The sequence below is a fragment of the Acipenser ruthenus genome, chromosome 3, assembly GCF_902713425.1.
Source record: "Acipenser ruthenus chromosome 3, fAciRut3.2 maternal haplotype, whole genome shotgun sequence".
Lineage (NCBI taxonomy): Eukaryota > Metazoa > Chordata > Actinopteri > Acipenseriformes > Acipenseridae > Acipenser > Acipenser ruthenus.
Genome location: NC_081191.1, coordinates 69,806,967 through 69,827,259, shown reverse-complemented (window position 1 = coordinate 69,827,259; position 20,293 = coordinate 69,806,967). Strand labels below are relative to the sequence as shown.

At 42.4% G+C, this 20,293-nt stretch overlaps 1 protein-coding gene across 2 annotated transcripts in view; it reads left to right on the top strand.

Moving 5' to 3' along the window:
* The window catches only part of mppe1 (metallophosphoesterase 1), a 45,371-nt gene that overhangs the window by 15,365 nt on the left and 9,713 nt on the right, over window positions 1–20,293 (top strand). For both annotated transcript variants that reach the window (XM_034058249.3, XM_034058244.3), the window contains one exon: window positions 8,006–8,074. In XM_034058249.3, the coding sequence (XP_033914140.2) occupies window positions 8,006–8,074 (69 nt within the window). The remainder of the gene's footprint in view (window positions 1–8,005; window positions 8,075–20,293) is intronic.

Sequence of the window (20,293 nt, the reverse complement as noted above, 5' to 3'; positions counted from 1 at the left end):
TCAGATTTTTTTAGAAGACTTTTTACTGTCTCTCCGTTGCTCTGTGGATATCTTCTGTATATCTAGAGTAGTAGTCCAATGCTAGCAGGTGCATTGACTCGTTCCATTGAAACAGGTCAATGCCTATTTTCTGCCATGGCCTACCTGGTAAAGCCGTTGGCAACATTGTCTCCATGTTGCTGACGCTTTCTTTTGCACATCTGTCGCAATTTTGTTGTAGCTTATTACTGAGTCTTGGCCACCAGATGCGCCCCCAGAAATCTTTCACATGGTGCTCACAACTGAACCACACCGAGATCCCATCTCATGCTGATAACGACTCTGCATTAACATGCTGTAAAGTGTTAAAGTCAGAGTGCTGCATTCCTGAGTTTCCCTTTTTGAAAATGAATAAACACAGCGTGCTGCCATAGAGACAGAACAGCAACTACAGTGACAGCCAAATAGGCCACAACAACAATAAAAGCTACAAATAAATCTGAAATACAGACTTAAACTAGAGGGAATTAGCTCACAAATATTTTATGCTGGTTCCATTTCTAATCTTTTTACTCTCACAACCACTACAACTAATCATTACTCATCCCCTAAGCGTGGTGTTGTGACAAAAACAGGCAGTTCAAAAAACAAAACATCAATAATAATAAAAGCAGTGAACATCTGTGGCAAGATAAATGACGAGACCGAAGGTGGAGGATTCATGTCACCAGAAGCCTAAGATACAATTACAGGCTTTTTATTGCACTCTTTGGTGTACTTTTTGTTATAATTAGTTGTAGCCATTTGCAATACAGTAGTTTGAAAAAGCAGCACATATGGCCATTTCCTATGGGGTAGGCATTAAAAAAAGAGCCTTTCATTTAAAAAGAGCCTTCCATTTAAAAAAAGAGCCTTCCATTTTAACTGCAATGTTACTACTTTTAACTACTGTACAAAAACTTAGTATTAAAATAAAAGCAGAGACAACAGCTATTCTTATTCACTTTATTGACCACAGCCAATACGACTGTAAAAATAAGCACAGAAACAGAACATATATATGAAGATAAGCACAGAAACAGAACTTCTTCTATTTTAACATTAAATTCTTAAACTCAGTGAACATGTTAAAACTTCAATATAAAGCTATACAGATAAATAAGGAAATGCATTAATAAGCCATAAAACAGTTTGCTTAATATTATAGGCACCTTTTTTTAGCGGTTGCCTCTGACGATGGCTCCAGTTGGATTTGTGGCTGGACTGGGGTTTTACGCTTCAACCTGATTTAGCTTAAAAAATGTTCTTGATTCTTACTGTGATTGGCTACAAAGACAAAAGGGTTAGCCAGGGATTGGATAAGGTTTTGTTGGGCGGGTTTATATTGTGCACAGTTATCTAGTAACTGAAAACATTATATTCTGGGAGTCGTTAGTGGAAGTTTTAGTGGAGGCAGACCAGATGTGCAGTAAAATTGTATGCACGTTTTTACGCATTTATTCAGACTGATTGCGTATTTGGGATTTTTTAATGCATAAAAATGGCAGTTATGCAGCTTATCTGGACCGCTGCATGCGAGTCCACACTTATGAAGATGACATTTTGCATATCAAAGGTACACAGCTGAAAGGACTGTTTTAAATTAAGTAGGCTTCCATTTAGATGTATGTGTTGTTGGTTTCCAGAATAAAACATTATCCAAAGTCAGTATTCAAAATTCCAGAATACAGTGCTCGATAAGGCCCTAATGTCACAGTTCACTGCGAGTGAATGCACAAAAGCAACTGAAGAGCACAGATAAAAAAAAATGCATCACAGTATCTAAAACTGTTTAATGTATAACTGTTACATTACCGTAGCTTGTCTCCTTCACTTTGTTTTTGCTGCATTTTCGTCAGCACTTTGTAACTGCACAATAAAAACAGACTGATTTGGCATGTGAGAAACTGCAGGCTGTGACGGATAATCAAATAATTTGTAACATTGAAGAGAAGGGCTTTGTATCAGAAAACTGATGACAGAGTCGGAAATCGCGTGTGACTGGATTCATTTGTTACATATATATAATGGGAATTGATTTGTTTCTTAATACAAAAACGTGACTAACATGTATCGGAGTGTCATATATCTGAGTGCTGACTGTATATACACATTTTAGAACATACAAAAATCAAAGGAAAATAACTGTTTTTATCTTTTATTATTTTAGATGTGTTGCTTTTTTCATGCCTGAAATAACTGTGCCTTATTCTTTTTCAGCTGAGAAAAATGCAAATCATTTAATTATTTTTTCCTTTCTCATGTGTATGTCTGTCCCAGAAGAGTTGACCACAGAAAATGTATTTTCTTTCAAGACAATGTTTTACATAATTTATATTTGAGTTAGTTCAGATCCCTAAATTATAAAAAAATATAATATTAAAAAAATATTTTTGACCCTGCTTCTCCAACCGACCACACAAACGTCTTCCTTCCTAACTTTGCCAGTTGTGTGATAACTGATGTCCTATCAAAATCTTCTTTTTGCTCTCCCACTAATAACTAAATTCTTAAGTTGAGGATCAGTTTAAATATGCATGCTAGTATTTACCTTATGTGTATGCATGTCCATCCGTACATGTATTGAATTACTCATTTATTTAAGGATTCATTTGATTGTTCAGATTCATCATTTGTTTTAGAAGAAAAATAATAAAAACCTACTTGGTTTGAGATACATCTGTGTTATGTCTGTGTTTCATGTTCCCATTGTCATGTCCATTTTACAAATCCAGTTGTAGATTGGAATCTTCTAAATATCCAAATACATTTCTAATGTAAAATCTGAGTCACCTTTGTGATGCAGTAGAAAGTTGAAAGCACACATTTTTATCACTTACGCCAGCAATGTAAGCATCAAGCCCATGCCAAACATGCTGTGAACTGGTTAAGGTAAACTGTTTTCGCTTTATGGTTGCCTGGATCTCTCTCATCAGGTAAATCATCTAAAGGACCTTCATACTCAGACTGATTTCTGGTTGGATATCAGTCTGATCAGTTAACAGGAGATGATTGTTCATATTGCTGGCACATGATTATTTTATTATAGTTGTTCAAAAAACTCAGATGGCTGACTCAAACTACCCTAGAAAGACATTTGTATTGCCACAGGGACCAGTCTCCCCAAGAGACAGATACAAATACAGTTTTGCCAAACTGTATACAATACTGTAGATACTGTACATAGTTTATCTGATTATAATGTTCATAGAAACCAGTTTGCTGTTCTGTCCGGCATTTGCTATCTAGATGTATGTACATAAACCTGGCTAGATTGATGAATTATAACAAAATACCATTATTGAGTGTACAAAAAGTGTGACATTTTAAAGGCTAAAGTATGGCATATTTACCAGAAGGATACACTTAAAATAAAAAATTCACACATTTCTGGCTTGATGTACACTTTGGGGGATCATAACCCAACTAACATGTGACACTAACATTGCATATATAGTCTTTGTTGTAATTATATAACTACAGAGATAGTGGTAACAACAGTGGTTCAGGAGTTCTTGCAAGTCTAAGATGGCATTTTTATTGCTGTCATTTTACTTTTTTCTACATTTGGTTCCATCACATTAACACCCATAGTCACCAATAGGTTATTTGGTGACACATTATTAAACTAGAAGAGAAGTTATGTGGGTGCAGCAAGATGTAACAAAAAATAATTGGTATGCTACACTTAACGTAATTCAAGAAAACATGTTAAATACAAGCATTTAGTGAACATTACCCACTAATTAATATGACAAAGACCAAAATACAGCAGATGATGGTCGCTTGAAATGATGGTCGCAGATGATGAAACGCTTGAAAGAAGTGGATACCCAAAGAAAATTACAGGTGCAGCAAGTAGGAGAATTGTCTGTGCAGCTAAAACTTATCCAAGTTTAATAGCCAAGGACTTCTAGAAAGATTTAGAAGCATCAGGCATAATAGTGCACGAATGAACTGTACAAAGGCACCTGAACACAGAAGAGTTGTGTGCATGTATGCCTCGCAGCAAACCACTTTTTAAGAAAATTCTAAATTTGACAAGAAATAGGAACAGGAATCTGAAGCACTCTTCAACAAAATTCTCTGGTCCAATGAGACTAAAATATTACTCTTCCCCCAAAATGGAGCACAGTATGTTTGGAGAAAAAAGGGAAAGCCTTCAATGAAGAAAACCTTGTACCTACAGTCAAATATGGAGGTGGTTCGATCATGATATGAGTTGTTTTAGTATTTCAGGGACTGGAGGCATTGATGTGATTGAAGATCAAATTAATGTTGCCATTATGAAAACATTCTACAAAATACAATGATACCAGCTGATTGGCAGACAGTTTATCTTCCAACATGACAACGACCCAAAGCATATGGCAAAGTCAACTCTGGAATTCTTAAAGAAAATGAAGATGGAATGGCCTTTGCAATCTCAATCCAATAGAAATGCTTTGGACTGATCTGAAAAAAGCTGTAGCTAAGCGTGTATCCAATCTGACCGAGCTGCAGGAAATATTCAATACAGAATGGGCCCAGATTTCACCAACAAGATGTAACATACTGGTTAATAATTATCATAAACATCTGAAATCCGTAATAAAAGCAAAAGTAAGACACACAAAATACTAAAGCAGAGGTGCCGATACTTTTGTCAAGAAGGTAAAGATTATTTGTTATTTACTATAAAGTGTTTATTTTGCTTTCTGTTTCATTAAAAAGTGGTTAAAGGTTACTAAATCTGTTACCTTGAATTATGGTATAATAAGCATATGGTGCCAATACTTGTGCCTGCGACTGTAAACCAGAGTGAAAAGCTTTAGAAGAACCTGTAAAACTTTGAAACTGGGATATTTCATCATTAAATGTATAGTATAAACATTTCAAATCAGTTTAATGTAGACTAGAAGAAGTAACCAGAAGAAACAGTTATGTAAAGTGGGTTTGATTTTCTTCTTTAAAATATTCAATCAGTCTTTTTCATATAAAGTCAATCAAAAGTAGTTTATTCAAGAATTACATCAAAAACAGGAACAAAGTAAAATACTGACAGTTCACGGTAGACCTCAGCTGGTACAGAGATGGTATTTTTGCGCTGGTGTCAGTGTCAGTTGTAATTTTTCTGAGCCCCCCTGAGCTATGATAAAACCATCACATGCAGTTCTTATACTGACATACAGTGCCTTGCATAAGTATTCACCCCCCTTGGACTTTTCCACATTTTGTAGTGTTACAACCTGGAATTAAAATGGATTTAATTGGGATGTTTACCATTTGATTTACACAACATACTTAACACTTTGAAGGTGCAAAATAGTTTTTATTGTGACACAAAAGTTAATTAAACAAAAAAAAGACATTTGTTGGTTGCATAAGTATTCACCCCCCTGAGTCAATACTTGGTAGAAGCACCTTTTGCAGCAATTACAGCTGTGAGTCTCTACCAGCTTTGCACATCTGGATCCTGCAATTTTTGCCCATTTTTCTTGGCAAAATTGCTCAAGCTCTGTCAAATTGGATGGGGACCGTTGATGAACAGCAATTTTCAAGTCTTGCCACTGATTCCCAATCGAATTGAGGTCTGGGCTTTGACTGGGCCATTCTAAGACATTCAGGTTCTTGTTTTTAAACCACTCCAGTGTAGCTTTGGCTGTGTGTTTAGGGTCATTGTCCTGCTGGATGGTGAACCTCGGCCCCAGTCCCAGGTCTCTTGCAGACTGAAACAGGTTTTCCTCTAGAATTTCCCTGTATTTGGCTCCATCCATCTTGCCCTCAATCCCGACCAGTTTCCCAGTCCCTGCCGATGAAAAGCATCCCCATAACATGATGCTGCCACCACCATGCTTCACCGTGGGGATGGTGTTCTCAGGGTGATGAGCAGTGTTGGCTTTGCGCCACACATAGTGTTTTGCGATAAGGCCAAAAAGTTCAATTTTGGTCTTAGACCAGCTGTGTGTCCCACATGCCTTTTGGCAAAATCCAAACGGGATTTGATATGGGTTTTTTCAGCAATGGCTTTCTTCTCGCCACTCTTCCATAAAGCCCAGCTTTGTGGAGCGTCCGGGTTATAGTTATCCCATGGACGGTTTCTCCCATCTTAGCTGTGGATCTCCTTCAGAGTTACCATTGGCCTCTTGGTTGCTTCTCTGACTAATGCCCTCCTTACCTGGTCACTGAGTTTTGGTGGACGGCCTTCTCTAGGCAGAGTCGTGGTTGTGCCATATTCTTTCAATTTTTTAATAATGGATTTAACGGTGCTCCGGGGGATGTTCAAAGTTTGGGATATTTTTTTATAACCCAACCCTGATTGGTGCTTCTCCAGAACTTTATCCCGGACTTGTTTTGATAGCTCCTTGGTCTTCATGATGCTGTTTGTGGAAAAGTCCAAGGAGGGTGAATACTTATGCAAGGCACTGTATAGGAAGTGGGGCGCTACATCATATGATGTATTCTGCCAATAAACACCTGCCAGCGCCCTTATGGTATTAACAAGCATAATCAATCAGCAATATTCAAGTCATAGCTATTTGTATCTAGGCAGAAAATTGAACTGCAGGTTATGAAAATATTTAATTATATCGAAAGCAGAAATCATCATGTGTTAGTTTATAAAAACATATCATCATATAAAAAAAAAACAGAAGTAGAACTCAGATATGTTGAAACCTATCAGTGGCTTTTAACATAATCTTTATCACCTATATCTATGCAGTAAAAATATTGAAAGGTTTCTGAAGCATAGTTTAACATAACCATAAATCAGTGCAACAGTCTGGCTGGCTTGAACAATAAACATTTCCTCTTTCTCTGCAGTTTGCAGCTCTTGCAAAAGGAGGAACTGTAATACACTGCAAAACTGCAGAATTGCATGGTTCACAAATTTGTTAAACAGTAGTTCAAAAACCTTTACATTAAACAAGCGAAAATCACACCATGTTCAAGACAATCTTTCAATTATTTCTCACTCCTTCACTGTTCAAAAGGGCACATAAACAAACGTTGCGTAATGGAAAGGAAGGAAATGGATGAAACAATAAGACCTTGTGCCATTTAACTGGAACACAAACACGTGTACACCGCCACGCACAGGGGGCGTGTTTATCAGAAAAAGCCCACGTGTTCAGTTTACAGTTAAATGGCTGGTTTCACAGATCAAGATAAGCCTCAATTAGGGTCTGTGAAACCATGCTGTAGTTGCCAAACAGTATTCCAATATGCCTGCAACCTGTTGGCATTAAGCTTTATTCACTGAAGAGTCAAAAGAACCTTTGCTCAGATGGTAAAACTTAGCTCTCAGAATTAAAACAAAACAATGTAAGGTTTATGTTGCACTTCAGAAATAAAGGTCATTATAGAAGGTGTCAAAATAAGTATGTGAGGAACTGTGTGTAATGGTATGGTTTGGTAAATATGTTAAACTTATTGTAGATATACACCTAACTGCCACCGACACTCACAATGCCCACAATTGTTTAAAAAAGAACAGGTGTATCTTGAAGGTTTCTGTGAGTTGGGACACTGTAGCATGCCTATTGCTTGTTACAATATGTTGCTTCATCATGCTCTGACTGCAACCAGAGTTGTGCTTTCGGCTGGTGATTTTCTGAAAATGTTACCGTTCCTTATGTATTCCCACTATTGTACTGTTGCTGAATAGTTGCACATGACACTCATGTTTAGTGTATCAGCTGACAAGTCACTTGACCTCACAAATGTGCTTACATTACAGACTAGGGAACAAAACTGGAGGATATGGTTTTTGAACCAGAATTTTTTTTTTTTGGAAAACAATTATTAAATGCAGCAGGCCCTACTCACTAACTCTGTTCTAGACTGTTTTAAGTCAAGAAGAGCATCATGAATATCTAACTGTACTTTATTTTTAAAAAATCAGACTGAAAAAACTGTCTTTAAATAACTCAAAACAATGATGAATCTGTCAGTTTTACAAAACCTTTAAACAGAAGTCTGAATAAGTGTTCATTTTGATTTGCAGTCAAATCCGATGAATGAACGTTGCCTTGGTGTGGAAAACTTTCCTTCAACACGTCCCATTCTTCTTCAGGTAGGTCTTTACAAACTACTTGATTTCAATCTGATTTTAAACCTTTACTTGATAAAAGTAATAAATAATTACACTGGAGTGGAAAAGTGAAGCTCCTATATATACCAAGCCTGACTCAGGAGACCTATATATATACCAAGCCTGACTCAGTAGACCTCTAATGCATCAGAACAATATACAGTTATTTCCAAGTTTCAGTGTTGAAGAGCAAGGGCATTAATTTAAGTGTCCAGGCTAATGCCAATACAGGTCATGATTTTGCGTCTCTGGATCCCTGCTGTTTTAATAGGTTCTAATAAACGTATTTGATAGGCAAATTACGCTGTCGCGTAGGGCCCCCAGCAGAATTAGGGCCCACGCGAGGTCGCTGTTTTTGGGACATTTTACAAAAGCTGCATGTGGGTGGCTGGGCCCACACAGTCAGGAAGAAAGGCGCACAGAAACTTGCTTTCAGTTCATTTTTTTTTCTTTTATGATGGCTAGGCATTCCTTCTCGATTAGCATACCCGGTCTGAGTCTCTCACGCAAGCAGCTTCCTACTAATGTATACAAAATGCTCCTTGCCCTCTACCTGCTGGGAGAGATCCGTCCCAAGTCCTACGTCAGAGGCATTAGTCTGCACGATAAAATGTATGAATCAGGCTCAATTTACGCATTCATTTATTTCAGTTTTAGGGCCAATTTAAAAACCTGTCCAAATGTCTCAAATGTCCACAGTATGCCTCTTTACATTTTAGAAACTTCCATTTTTAATTAAGGTGTTGGAATTTTAGGAACAACAAAAGGCAGGTAAAGGTAAACGTTAGGTTACTTACTGTAGCCCTGGTACCCTGAAAGAGAAGATGACCACCAATGACACTACGTATGGGATATGCCTGCCCATTGGGTAGGTATCGATAGGCCCCATCCTGGGATGATGCACTCAGTACCGCCCACCGAGGGGATAAAACTCTCATCCCAAGGAAGCCATTTCTTTTTTCCATCGAACCCGTGAGGGCGACTGATACGACCTCACGGTTGGTGGTCGTCTTCTCTTTCAGGGAACCAGGTTTACAGTAAGTAACCTAAGGTTCCCTTTCAATTAGAAGATGACCACCAATGACATTATGTATGGGATAATGTATACCAGAGCCGTTGTGAGGGAGAAGGAACGGCAGCATATGAGGGATGCACAACACTGTCTAACCCAGAGGTTAGCGGTGTGAACGTACACCCTCAAGGACCCTTGTGCCTACAGAAGGCAAGGCAGGGTCTACCACATTAAGACGGTAGAACCTGGAGAAAGTATGTGGCATAGCCCAGCTAGCCGCAGTACAAATATCAGACATCGAGGCACCTCTGAAGAGGGCCCAAGATGTAGCCAATCCTCTAGTGGAGTGTGCAGTTATCCTACCAGGTGGGGGCAAGCCAGCACTATTATATGCAGTCGAGACTGTATCCACAATCCAATGTGACGCTGCTTAGAGAGGGGCTGTCCTAGGGTCCGTGTCCTGTGACAGATGAAGAGCTGGTCAGATTGACTCAGAGCTCTTGTCCTATGCACGTAGCATCTCAATGCCTGCACTAGGCAGAGGAAATTCAATCTGTCATCCTCCGTTGAAGCAAACAAAGGTGGATGGAAGGACTCCAATTCCACAGACTGATTAACGTGGAAAGATGTGATAACCTTGGGGAGGAAAGCAGGGTTGGTGCTCATAGACACCCTGTTGCAGTCCTCCCAAATACGCATGCAGGAGCTGTGCACAGACAGCGCCTGCAGCTCACTGACCCACTTAGCGGAGGTGATAGCCAAGAGGAAGGCTGTCTTCATAGACAGGTACTTCAGCTCTATGGAGTGTATGGGCTCAAACGGGACCTTCGTGAGAGCCTCCAGTACAACATTAAGGCTCCATTCAGGGAGAACAGTCCTCCTAGGAGGGGGTAATCGCTGAACGCCTTTAAGAAAACGGGTAGCCAAAAAATGCGCGCCCGGAGACAATGAATCTATGGGAGCATGGCAAGTAGAGATAGCTGCTAAATACACCTTCAAGGTGAAAGGTGACCTACCAGCATCAAGCAGTTCTTGCAGAAATTGTAAGCTGACTGGCATAGGGCAAGATATGGGGTCATGACTTCTAGACAGACACCAAGCCTGGAAATACCTCCACTTATAGGTATACAAAGACCTAGTGGAGTCTGCCCTAGTGTTCTGCAATGTACACACAACAGCATCTGATAGCCCTAGTGCTAACCAGCGGTCCATTTCAGGGGCCAGACCCATAGCCGGAACCTTCCTGGGTCCGGGTGCCAAAGAGAGCCTTTCGTCTGATTGAGGAAATCCATGTGAAGTGGAATCTCCCAGGGCTGGCCGTGCAACAGTTGGAACAGGGTTGAAAAACCAGACTCTCCTGGGCCACGAACTGACGTTTTCTCTAACCGGACTTTTTCGAGAAAAGCCGGGAGCAGCGGTATAGGGGGGAAAAGATGTCCAGCGGTCCAGCCAGGATCTGCGTACTCCTGCCTTCCCAGACCGCTCCCCAACCCAAGTTGGAGGCGTCTGTCATCACCACTTGGCGGTTCAACACTATTCCCATTTGCACACCTTCGCACAGGTGAGAGGTCGTCCTCCACCAGCGGAGGGCTGCCGAGCACACGTGAGACACAGTCAGCCGAGGTGGAACGCATTGAGCCAAGCTTGTAGCGGGCGCATGCGAAGCAGACCCAGCTGAATGGCCGATATGGCTGAGGCTGTCAGACCCAATAGTTTCTGGCACAATAAGAGGATGACCAGCAATCCATGTTGAAACAAGACGGATATTTGCGCAAACAAACGCCTGTCAGGTCAAAATGTAATGTGTTTCGTGCTTCACGGCTTTCAGTGGACTCTTGGAACATGGAAGTCACCGTTTTTTGTTTCTTTGCAAGTAAAGCAGTTGTGGTACTGCTCTGGATTTTCACCTTTCTCTGTTTGTGAATACTTTAATCTAAATGCTTGTCAACAGACGATTTTCGGTAGTGATCTACAGTAACGTTGCAGGACTTACAGAAGAGCATAACTCCACCACTGTGTAAAACTCTGTTGGAATCTGCTTTACGCGGTCTGCTGCAGACACATTTTTTGACTTTTTAGAGATATACATTTTCCTGTTTACAGTGGTAGTATTTTAATTTCCCGCCTAGATTGCATATCACAAGCAGGAGATTATGGAATTGGTAAAACAGTCTGGTTGCTTGTCAGTGGTCACTCACGAGTCGAAGATCAGTGTGGGGTCGTCCTAAAACCTGTCCGGAAACATATTATTATTATTATTATTATTATTACACGTATTTATGTATTAATGTATCTGGAAACAGAGACAAAGCAAGTACGTTTCACATTCTTTAGCTTGTAGCAAAACCAGCAACCAAACAAAGAACATCAACTTCCTTCTATGTGTTTCATTGCCACTTACTTTTATTAATGATTTAGGCAAATCAATACAACTTTAACAAAACAACACACATTTATTAAGCAGTTGGCTTCACTTACAGGTTTGCTAGTATTTTTCTCGCAGTTCTTTTTCTTTCTCTCTAAACACTTGACTTCTGGTGTTACGTCTGTCTGTTCTGTCCACAGCTGTGGCCCAATACAGAAAAATCTCAAACAACATCTATATTGACACACTATGTTCCTCCTTCCTGCTCTTACATTCCAGTCAAAAAATCTGCAGCGCCATGTACTGTGTGTATTATAAATGAAATAACAATACAACACTATCATACCCCTTTTAACATTAGGATACTTTTCCCATTACAGAATAGGTCAATTTATTAAATGTAAAGCCTATTTCTGTACCACTGCAAAAACAGTTTTACAATTAAGGATATAGTATATCACTAAAATGTAAAACCTAGCTAACACTTTTACATTGTTACATTTCATTGTCACAACGTTACTGCCGACTTTGTTTGTGACAAAGTTTTGATCAAATAAATTTTCCAGGAGATGCTGTCTCACTTATATATTCGTATACATACATACATACATACCTACCTACCTACGTACCTGCCTACCTACCTACTTCACTCACTCAGAAGCTCAGGAGCTCATCACATTGAAGTCAATACCCTAGTAAAGGGGAAATGAATCCTTATGTGTTATTCTTAAACTTAATACTTAAGGTGTTTTCTATCTACAGAGTGAGAGAGAGTAGCGAATGGAGACACTATTTGGCAGTGACAGTGTTGGGCACAGTAGATGCCAAATAGTGTCACATCGTTATTTAAATCTACAGTAACTGCCTATGTTGGGTAAACATAAAACATTAAACTGTAATTGTTTTTCCAGAGGATCATTTTTGTAGACTTGCCTTGTAGAGTAGGCCAGGCAGCTACCACATAAATGAGCCGTTATTAACATTAGTAATAATAATAATAATAATAATAATAATAATATACAAAAAAAGCCTAGTGACTGAGCAGCAGGACGGAGGAACAGAGAAAGTTGAAGTTGTTTGTTTGGTTGCTGGTTTGCTGTTAAAGAATGTACTACATACTTTCTTTGTCTCTCTTTCCCAATACAACAGCAAATAATAGTAACAAGAACGACAGCAAAAAACACAGCTAAAACACCCCAGGCATGTCTGGTCTACCGGTCGCCTCCGGTTCCCTCAGGGCTTTAGGTGACCGGAGGCAACTGGAGGTGCATTAGACTATATTTGAATGACCGGGTGTTTTAGCTGTGTATATAATTGTACTTTTCATGCTACATAATAGCATATAAACATTACTTTTCACTATATAATGACGTTTTGTCATGAGATCATAGGGCGGTCGACATGCTAGTACATTCTGGGCATTTAAATATTCATCCGGGCCGACTCCGGGTGGGTTTTAGAATGACCGATCACTATGTGTTACACGTTGTATTTGTTTTGCAAGGTCTAAATGGTGAACATGCATCTGATGTAGAACTGAAAGCTGTCCCTGCAGATACATTTTACCTACAGGCTGTTAATTACAACACCATTTCACAAGCTATTATAAAGTGCTTGAATAACTTTGATCTTAATTTTGATGATGTTTAGTGCGTTTATCTCTCTAGTTGCTGTTTAAAAAAATAATCTGTACACGTAATTTATAAAATTGTGCACATTCCGTGAATAACGATGCTTTACCCATGACACTGCCGTGAATAAAAAAAAAAACATTTACATTTTTATTTTTTTTACAGGGCTTTAATAATAGCTGCTGGACTTTCTGGTAAACTAACAAAACCACTGACCCATTAACCCCAGTGGATGTTATATTATGCACTTGCTAATGCTTTTGTACTTTACTGCCTGGGACTGAAGCATTTATTTATGTCTGTGATCCGTATTGCATCATTTTGTGTTCTATGCTCCCACAGATGTTTGAATGTAAATTAAATGCCTGAACACTGAGATTGTATTATTATCACTCGCATGTGATTGCTGTCGTATGGTACAAGGCAATAAAGGCATACATAGTTTAACAAGCCTCATGGTTGTTGTGGAAGAGTGAGTATATAGATGGCCCCCAAAATATGGCTTGGTATAGGTGTGACGAAGTGCCCGCCCCTGTGTGTATTTTCTGTGTTATGTGTTGTATGGTGCGTGTGTTAATGTTGGTGTATAGATTGGTACACGGGATATAAACGGGTCTGTGTTTCACGTGTATTTAAAAATGTATAATTGTATTTAGGCACGGGATTGCACATCACTGCACGTGCATTTAAAGTAAGTAATATGCGCGCACGAGGTTGCACGTAATTAATTCTCGTGCTGGGATTCAAGTGAATAATTAATTAGTAATTGTATCCCAGCACAACAGTATAAATAGATGCACGTTTCATTCACTCGGGGTTGTGTGTTCGGTGAGTGGAGAACGGGATTGGAGACGGAGGTAATTGTGAAGAATAGAAGCTCACCGTGTTTGTCTGTGTAGTCCGTTTTGTTTGTCTCTTTATTTTGGCGTGAAGTGCCGTGTCCTGTGTTTTGTGTTCAACCCTTTTATTTTCTGTTCTGTGTAATTATTAAATTCTGAGCGAAAGCATTCGCTCAGCTTCACCAAACTCTACATCTCTCTCTGTTTATTTTCCTGTTTCTGGTCTGACGCCACCCACTCCGGCCGTCTTTGTGACATGTGGTGTCATCGTGGGGTAACAGCGCCTCCAAGTGTCAGACCAGAGCAGGAACCGCATTTTTTTGGGGGAAGAAAAAAATAAATAAATTGATTACAAAAATATATATATATAAATATATAAAATGGGATGGAAGGAGGATAAAGAGGTGAAGGACAGGGAAGAGGAGTGCCACCTAAGGGCCAGACATCCACGGCGATTTAACAAGCCAACGCCGGGGTGCCTCCTCTGCGACCAGGATCATCTGTTCGCCAACTGTCCCTTCCGCAGTTATGAGGAGGAGTCAGAGCGTCCACAGCCCAAGCGGGAGGAGCCTGAGCGTCCACAGCCCAAGCGGGAGGAGCCTGAGCATCCTACGCCTGAGTGGGAGGAGCCCAAACGTCCTAAGCCCAAGAGGGGGGAGTCGGTGCGTCCACAGCCCAAAAGGGAGGAGTCGGTGCATCCACAGCCCAAAAGGGAGGAGTCGGTGTGTCCACAGCCCGAAGTGAGGGAAGTCGGGGCTTCCACAGCCCTAGGACCCAAGCTGCCAGCAGAGGGAGAATGCCTGCTGGTTCCACCTCCACCAGCAGAAGAACAATGCCTGCTGTCCCCATCTACACCAGCAGAGGAACAAGGCCTGCTGTCCCAGTGTCCACCAGCAGAGGAAGCATGCCTGTTGGTTCACCTGCTGCTGCCGTCCCAAGAGCTAGAAGGGGAGGAGTTACAGGCTCAACCCCCTGAATTTTTCTGGGGGGGAGAAGGGCAGGATGCTGGTGTCCCCCAGCAGCCTTTATTTATGCTGCTGAAGGGAGCACGGCACACACCAGCCCAGCCACCACAGTAGAGGGAGCCAACACCGCCAGTCTCCCTCTGAGTGGCCAGCGTCCGCCCCATCGCCACTGCCTCCACCACAGTCCCCTGCAAGTGAGGCAGAGCCACACCAGTCCCCTGCAAGAGAGGCAGAGCTGCACCAGTCCCCTGCAAGAGAGGCAGAGCCACACCAGTCCCCTGCAACATCAGGACACTACACGCTGCTCCCACCTCCATCGCCAGGAGACTACACGCTGCTCCCACCTCCACCACTTCCGGCACTAGGAGCAGAGCAGCAGGAGCTGCCTCTGCCTCCGCCACCTCCACCGCTTCCTCCACTAGGAGCAGAGCAGCAGGAGCGGCCTCTGCCTCCGCCACCGCCAGGAGCAGAGAAGCAGGAGCTGACTCTGCCTCCGCCACTGCCAGGGGCAGAGGAGCAGGAGCTGCCTCTGCCTCCGCCACCTCCACCAGCAGAGGGTGAATCCCTGCTGGTTCCACCTTCATTGTTGTGGGAGGACTGCTTGCCCCTCCCACCTCCACCAGCAGAGGGTGAATACCTGCTGGTTCCACCACTGCCAGGAGCAGAGGAGCAGGAGCTGCCTCTGCCTCCGCCACCGCCAGGAGCAGAGGAGCAGGAGCTGCCTCTGCCTCCATCACCATCAGGGGGAGAGGAGCAGGAGCTGCCTCTCCCTTCACCAGAAGGACCAGGACTAGATGCTGGCGGTCCTCAGCAGCCCTTGCATAGGCTGCTGAGGGAAGCACGGGGAAGAACCGCCCGGCGGCAGAGGTGGAGAAGAGGGCCAACACCCGCACCCTAGCTTGTCCTGACTCCCTGCCTCGCTTCGCCCAAGGATGCCTGCCTCGCTTCGCCCAAGGATGCCTGCCTCGCTTCGCCCAAGGATGCCTGCCACACGTCGCCCAAGGATGCTTGCCACGCTTCGCCCAAGGATGCCTGTCTGGTATCGCCCGGGGCTGCCTGTCGCGCCGCATCGCCCGGGGCTGCCTGTCGCGCCGCATCGCCCGGGGCTGCCTGTCGCTCCGCATCGCCTGGGGTTGCCTGTCGCTCCGCATCGCCTGGGGTTGCCTGTCGCTCTGCATCGCCTGGGGTTGCCTGTCGCTCTGCATCGCCTGGGGTTGCCTGTCGCTCCGCATCGCCTGGGGTTGCCAGCCGCTCCGCATCGCCTGGGGCTGCCAGTTGCTCCGCATCGCAGCAGGAAGTACTGTGGCCGGAACCCCACCAAGGGGAGTTGCTGGACACGAAGAAGGTGGGGGAGGTCAGGAGACCTGCTCCCACTGCAGCAGTTTTGCTGCCGGAGATCGTGGGGGAGGTCAGGAGACCTGCTCCCACTGCAGCAGTTTCGCTGCCGGAGATCGTGGGGGAGGTCCGGAGACCTGCTCCCACTGCAGCAGTTTCGCTGCCGGAGATCGTGGGGGAGGTCCGGACACCTGCTCCCACTGCAGCTCCTTCGCTGCCGGAAGTACTTTGATCGGAGCCCCACAAAGGGGAGCTACTGGCTACGAAGAAGGTGGGGGAGGTCAGGAGACCAGCATCCCCCGCAGCAATTTCGCTGCAGGAGTGGACCAGCATGCTGTCAGCCGTGCCACTACCGGCAGGGGTGCTGACAGCATTGCCAGCAATGGGCCCACTGAAGCCTCCCTTCCCAGCCCAAGACTTTGTTCTGGACTGCTGGGTTTTTAAGGGGGGAGGTGGCCATTGAGGCCATGTGTGCTTTGCATGGGGGGGGGGTATATGTGACGAAGTGCCCGCCCCTGTGTGTGAGATTGTATTATTATCACTTGCATGTGATTGCTGTCGTATGGTACAAGGCAATAAAGGCATACATAGTTTAACAAGCCTCATATCTTGAGTACCCTGGTTGTTGTGGAAGAGTGAGTATATAGATGGCCCCCAAAATATGGCTTGGTATAGGTGTGACGAAGTGCCCGCCCCTGTGTGTATTTTCTGTGTTATGTGTTGTATGGTGCTTGTGTTAATGTTGGTGTATAGTCATTGGTACACGGGATATAAACGGGTCTGTGTTTCACGTGTATTTAAAAATGTATAATTGTATTTAGGCACGGGATTGCACATCACTGCACGTGCATTTAAAGTAAGTAATATGCGCGCAGGAGGTTGCACGTAATTAATTCACGTGCTGGGATTCAAGTGAATAATTAATTAGTAATTGAATCCCAGCACAACAGTATAAATAGATGCACGTTTCACTCACTCGGGGTTGTGTGTTCGGTGAGTGGAGAACGGGATTGGAGACGGAGGTAATTGTGAAGAATAGAAGCTCACCGTGTTTGTCTGTGTAGTCCGTTTTGTTTGTCTCTTTATTTTGGCGTGAAGTGCCATGTCCTGTGTTTTGTGTTCAACCCTTTTATTTTCTGTTCTGTGTAATTATTAAATGCTGAGCGAAAGCATTCGCTCAGCTTCACCAAACTCTACATCTCTCTCTGTTTATTTTCCTGTTTCTGGTCTGACGCCACCCACTCCGGCCGTCTTTGTGACAATAGGTTACTAACGCAGGGCTGGATTAACCAATATGCCAAGAACACCATTCGCCATAATATGCATAGAGCCTCCATGTCTTTTAATCTGGCTCTGCTTGTTTACCAGCAACACAGTAATTAAGTGTTGCCCAAAATACAGTGCCTCTATCTGTCAGGTGTCATTGTTCTGCAGCAGCATTGTGTGGCTCAGTGACTTTATCATTCTATAGACAGGGAACTTCTTACAAATACATTTTCAAATCAGCTTCTTCAGTTTAGGAAGAATTGATATAAGATAATGAAGCTGACTAATGCCCTTTGAACAACCACGATGCCCAGTTGCCTGTACACTAGGGCATTAAATGTCGATCTGAATTTAAAGAAAATGTAGAAAAAAGTACTAGGCCTGTTAGGATACCATTATAAAGAAATGTCTTACCCTGAAGAATACTTGTCCTAGTAGATTTTCAGAGCACATAATTACTAGCAATGATAACACAATGGATTTGGAAGAAATACTGCACAGTGGTCCTAATACGGTACCACACAGGGACTGGTATACTGCCATAGGAGTGTATTGGTTCATACTGTTAGTATGTGAGAAATGAACATTTTGTTACCATTATATCAATGGCTTATACGCCTGTTGCTGCTATTATTAGCCCTAACTACTGAACCATTGCCTTGCCATTGAAGATCATCTGGTGACCTTGGAGACATGTTGTAAATCCTTATTTCTTTCCTCCCCCAGTCCACTTGTGTTGTGTAGGAGACCTGTGATGGCTCACTACACAGAAGCCCTCACCACCACCCCTGCCAGTGTCTTCCATTGCTGACGCTGATCAGCAGAGGTTGGAAGCAAACAAGAACCTTTGATCAGTGTTGTGGTATTGCGTTTGCATGTGGTGGTGGGACTTTGCTTACTGTGTCGTCCCCCCCCCCCCCCCCCCCCCCCCCCCCCCCCCCCGCTGTCCTCCCTTGCATGTTAACCTGGTGAATTTCCCTTCCTTCAGCAACCATTTGATTCCAAGTCAGATTCTAACAAACAGCATGTCCTGTTCAGCAGGTTCAGCCTTTGAAGCAGTTGACTTTTATTGATACCAACCTTGATACCACATTTAACAATAAGTACCAATGCTTACTCCCTCTCTCTCTTTTGCTGCCATGGCTAAAATGTCTTTATACTCATCCCTTTATGTCTTCTGTATTTAATTCACATGTTTTTTTTTTTTTTTTTATTAACAAGCAAGTATTTTAAGTGACATTTTAGCATTATCTTCCCTTATTATGATATTTGAAATAATTCTGAGTACCATAATTTTAATTATTATTATTTATTTCTTAGCAGACGCCCTTATCCAGGGCGACTTACAATTGTTACAAGATATCACATTATTTTTACATACAATTACATTATTTTTTTACACATTATTTTAGATATAATTACCCATTTATACAGTTGGGTTTTTACTGGAGCAATCTAGGTAAAGTACCTTGCTCAAGGGTACAGCAGCAGTATCCCCCACCTGGGATTGAACCCATGACCCTCAGGTCAAGAGTCCAGAGCCCTAACCACTACTGCACACTGCTGCTCTAATCAAAGCACTTAATATTGAGTGCTTTGAACTGTTTCCATTTCTGACTTTATTTTATTTTATTTTTTATTTTTTTATAGTGTTTTACAAACTCGGGATACAGGTATTATTTTTGAAGATATAGTAAAAGCAATAAACTATATTTAAAAACAAACATATATAACAGAAATGTTAAAAGGGCTTATCCAGGATAATTCATGAATTGATTATAAGCTTCCAAGCCAAACCAAGCAGCCACAGTGACTGGACTTGTTAACCCAACAATATCTCTAAAAGAGTGACGGTTCTCAGGGGTTCTGGAACAATCCATGTATGCAAAATAGCGTTCTTTGCAGCAGTCAGACTGGTAAACAACAATATTTTACCCCTGATTTGTCCCCCAATTTAGAATGTCCAATTACGTTCCCTCACCAGATCAAATCAGACCACACAAGTGACCCACATTTTGTGGGTCAGACCCGCAAATTGACATTAAAACCTGCAGAACTGCAACAGTCATTGTACAACCTGCAAAATAAAACGTATATGTAAGATCACTATCTGGGTGATGTAAAAAAAAGTTTGTCATTATCAACATTCACTGATGGTTTATTCCACAGCAATGGGCCCTATTATCCCCACAGATCAGGAGAACTGACGGTCAGTGGGCATCCTCTGATCCCACTATCAAGCCAATCGCCTCTTTTACATCCAGGAACTCGAGCGCTTATGTGAGTTACCAGCCTCTGGAGGACAAAGGCCAGCCCAGCAGGTGTTCACTTGAGCTTACCAGTCATTAGGGTCCGCTGTAGCCCTCTAGAATCCCCAGCCATGACTGGTGATTTTTCACTGCCAGGACACAAACCTGCACACCTCTAAACAGTATGACTCACCCTACACACCTCACAGTCATGCTTTTACAGGGTGAGACAATGGGGGACTTTTTTTGAAACATGGAGCCTCTGCAATTTTTACTTTTGGTTTGTTCGGGTAAAACGTAGATGTGTCACTTGAATAAGTTTTATCTACACTATGTTTTATCCAATTTACTGTCCAGTTAGATCACATTCAGCAATAACTAACAGGACCTGATTGTTTTTTTTTTAAAGCAACTAAACTGTGTGGTGAAGGGATGCTAAAGGTAGCTCTGAAATCCATTACCTGGAATGGAGAAGTGCAAGGTTAGAAGAAATGTACAAGTTCCTGTTTATTTTTATTTTTTTTAAACAGCTAAAACAA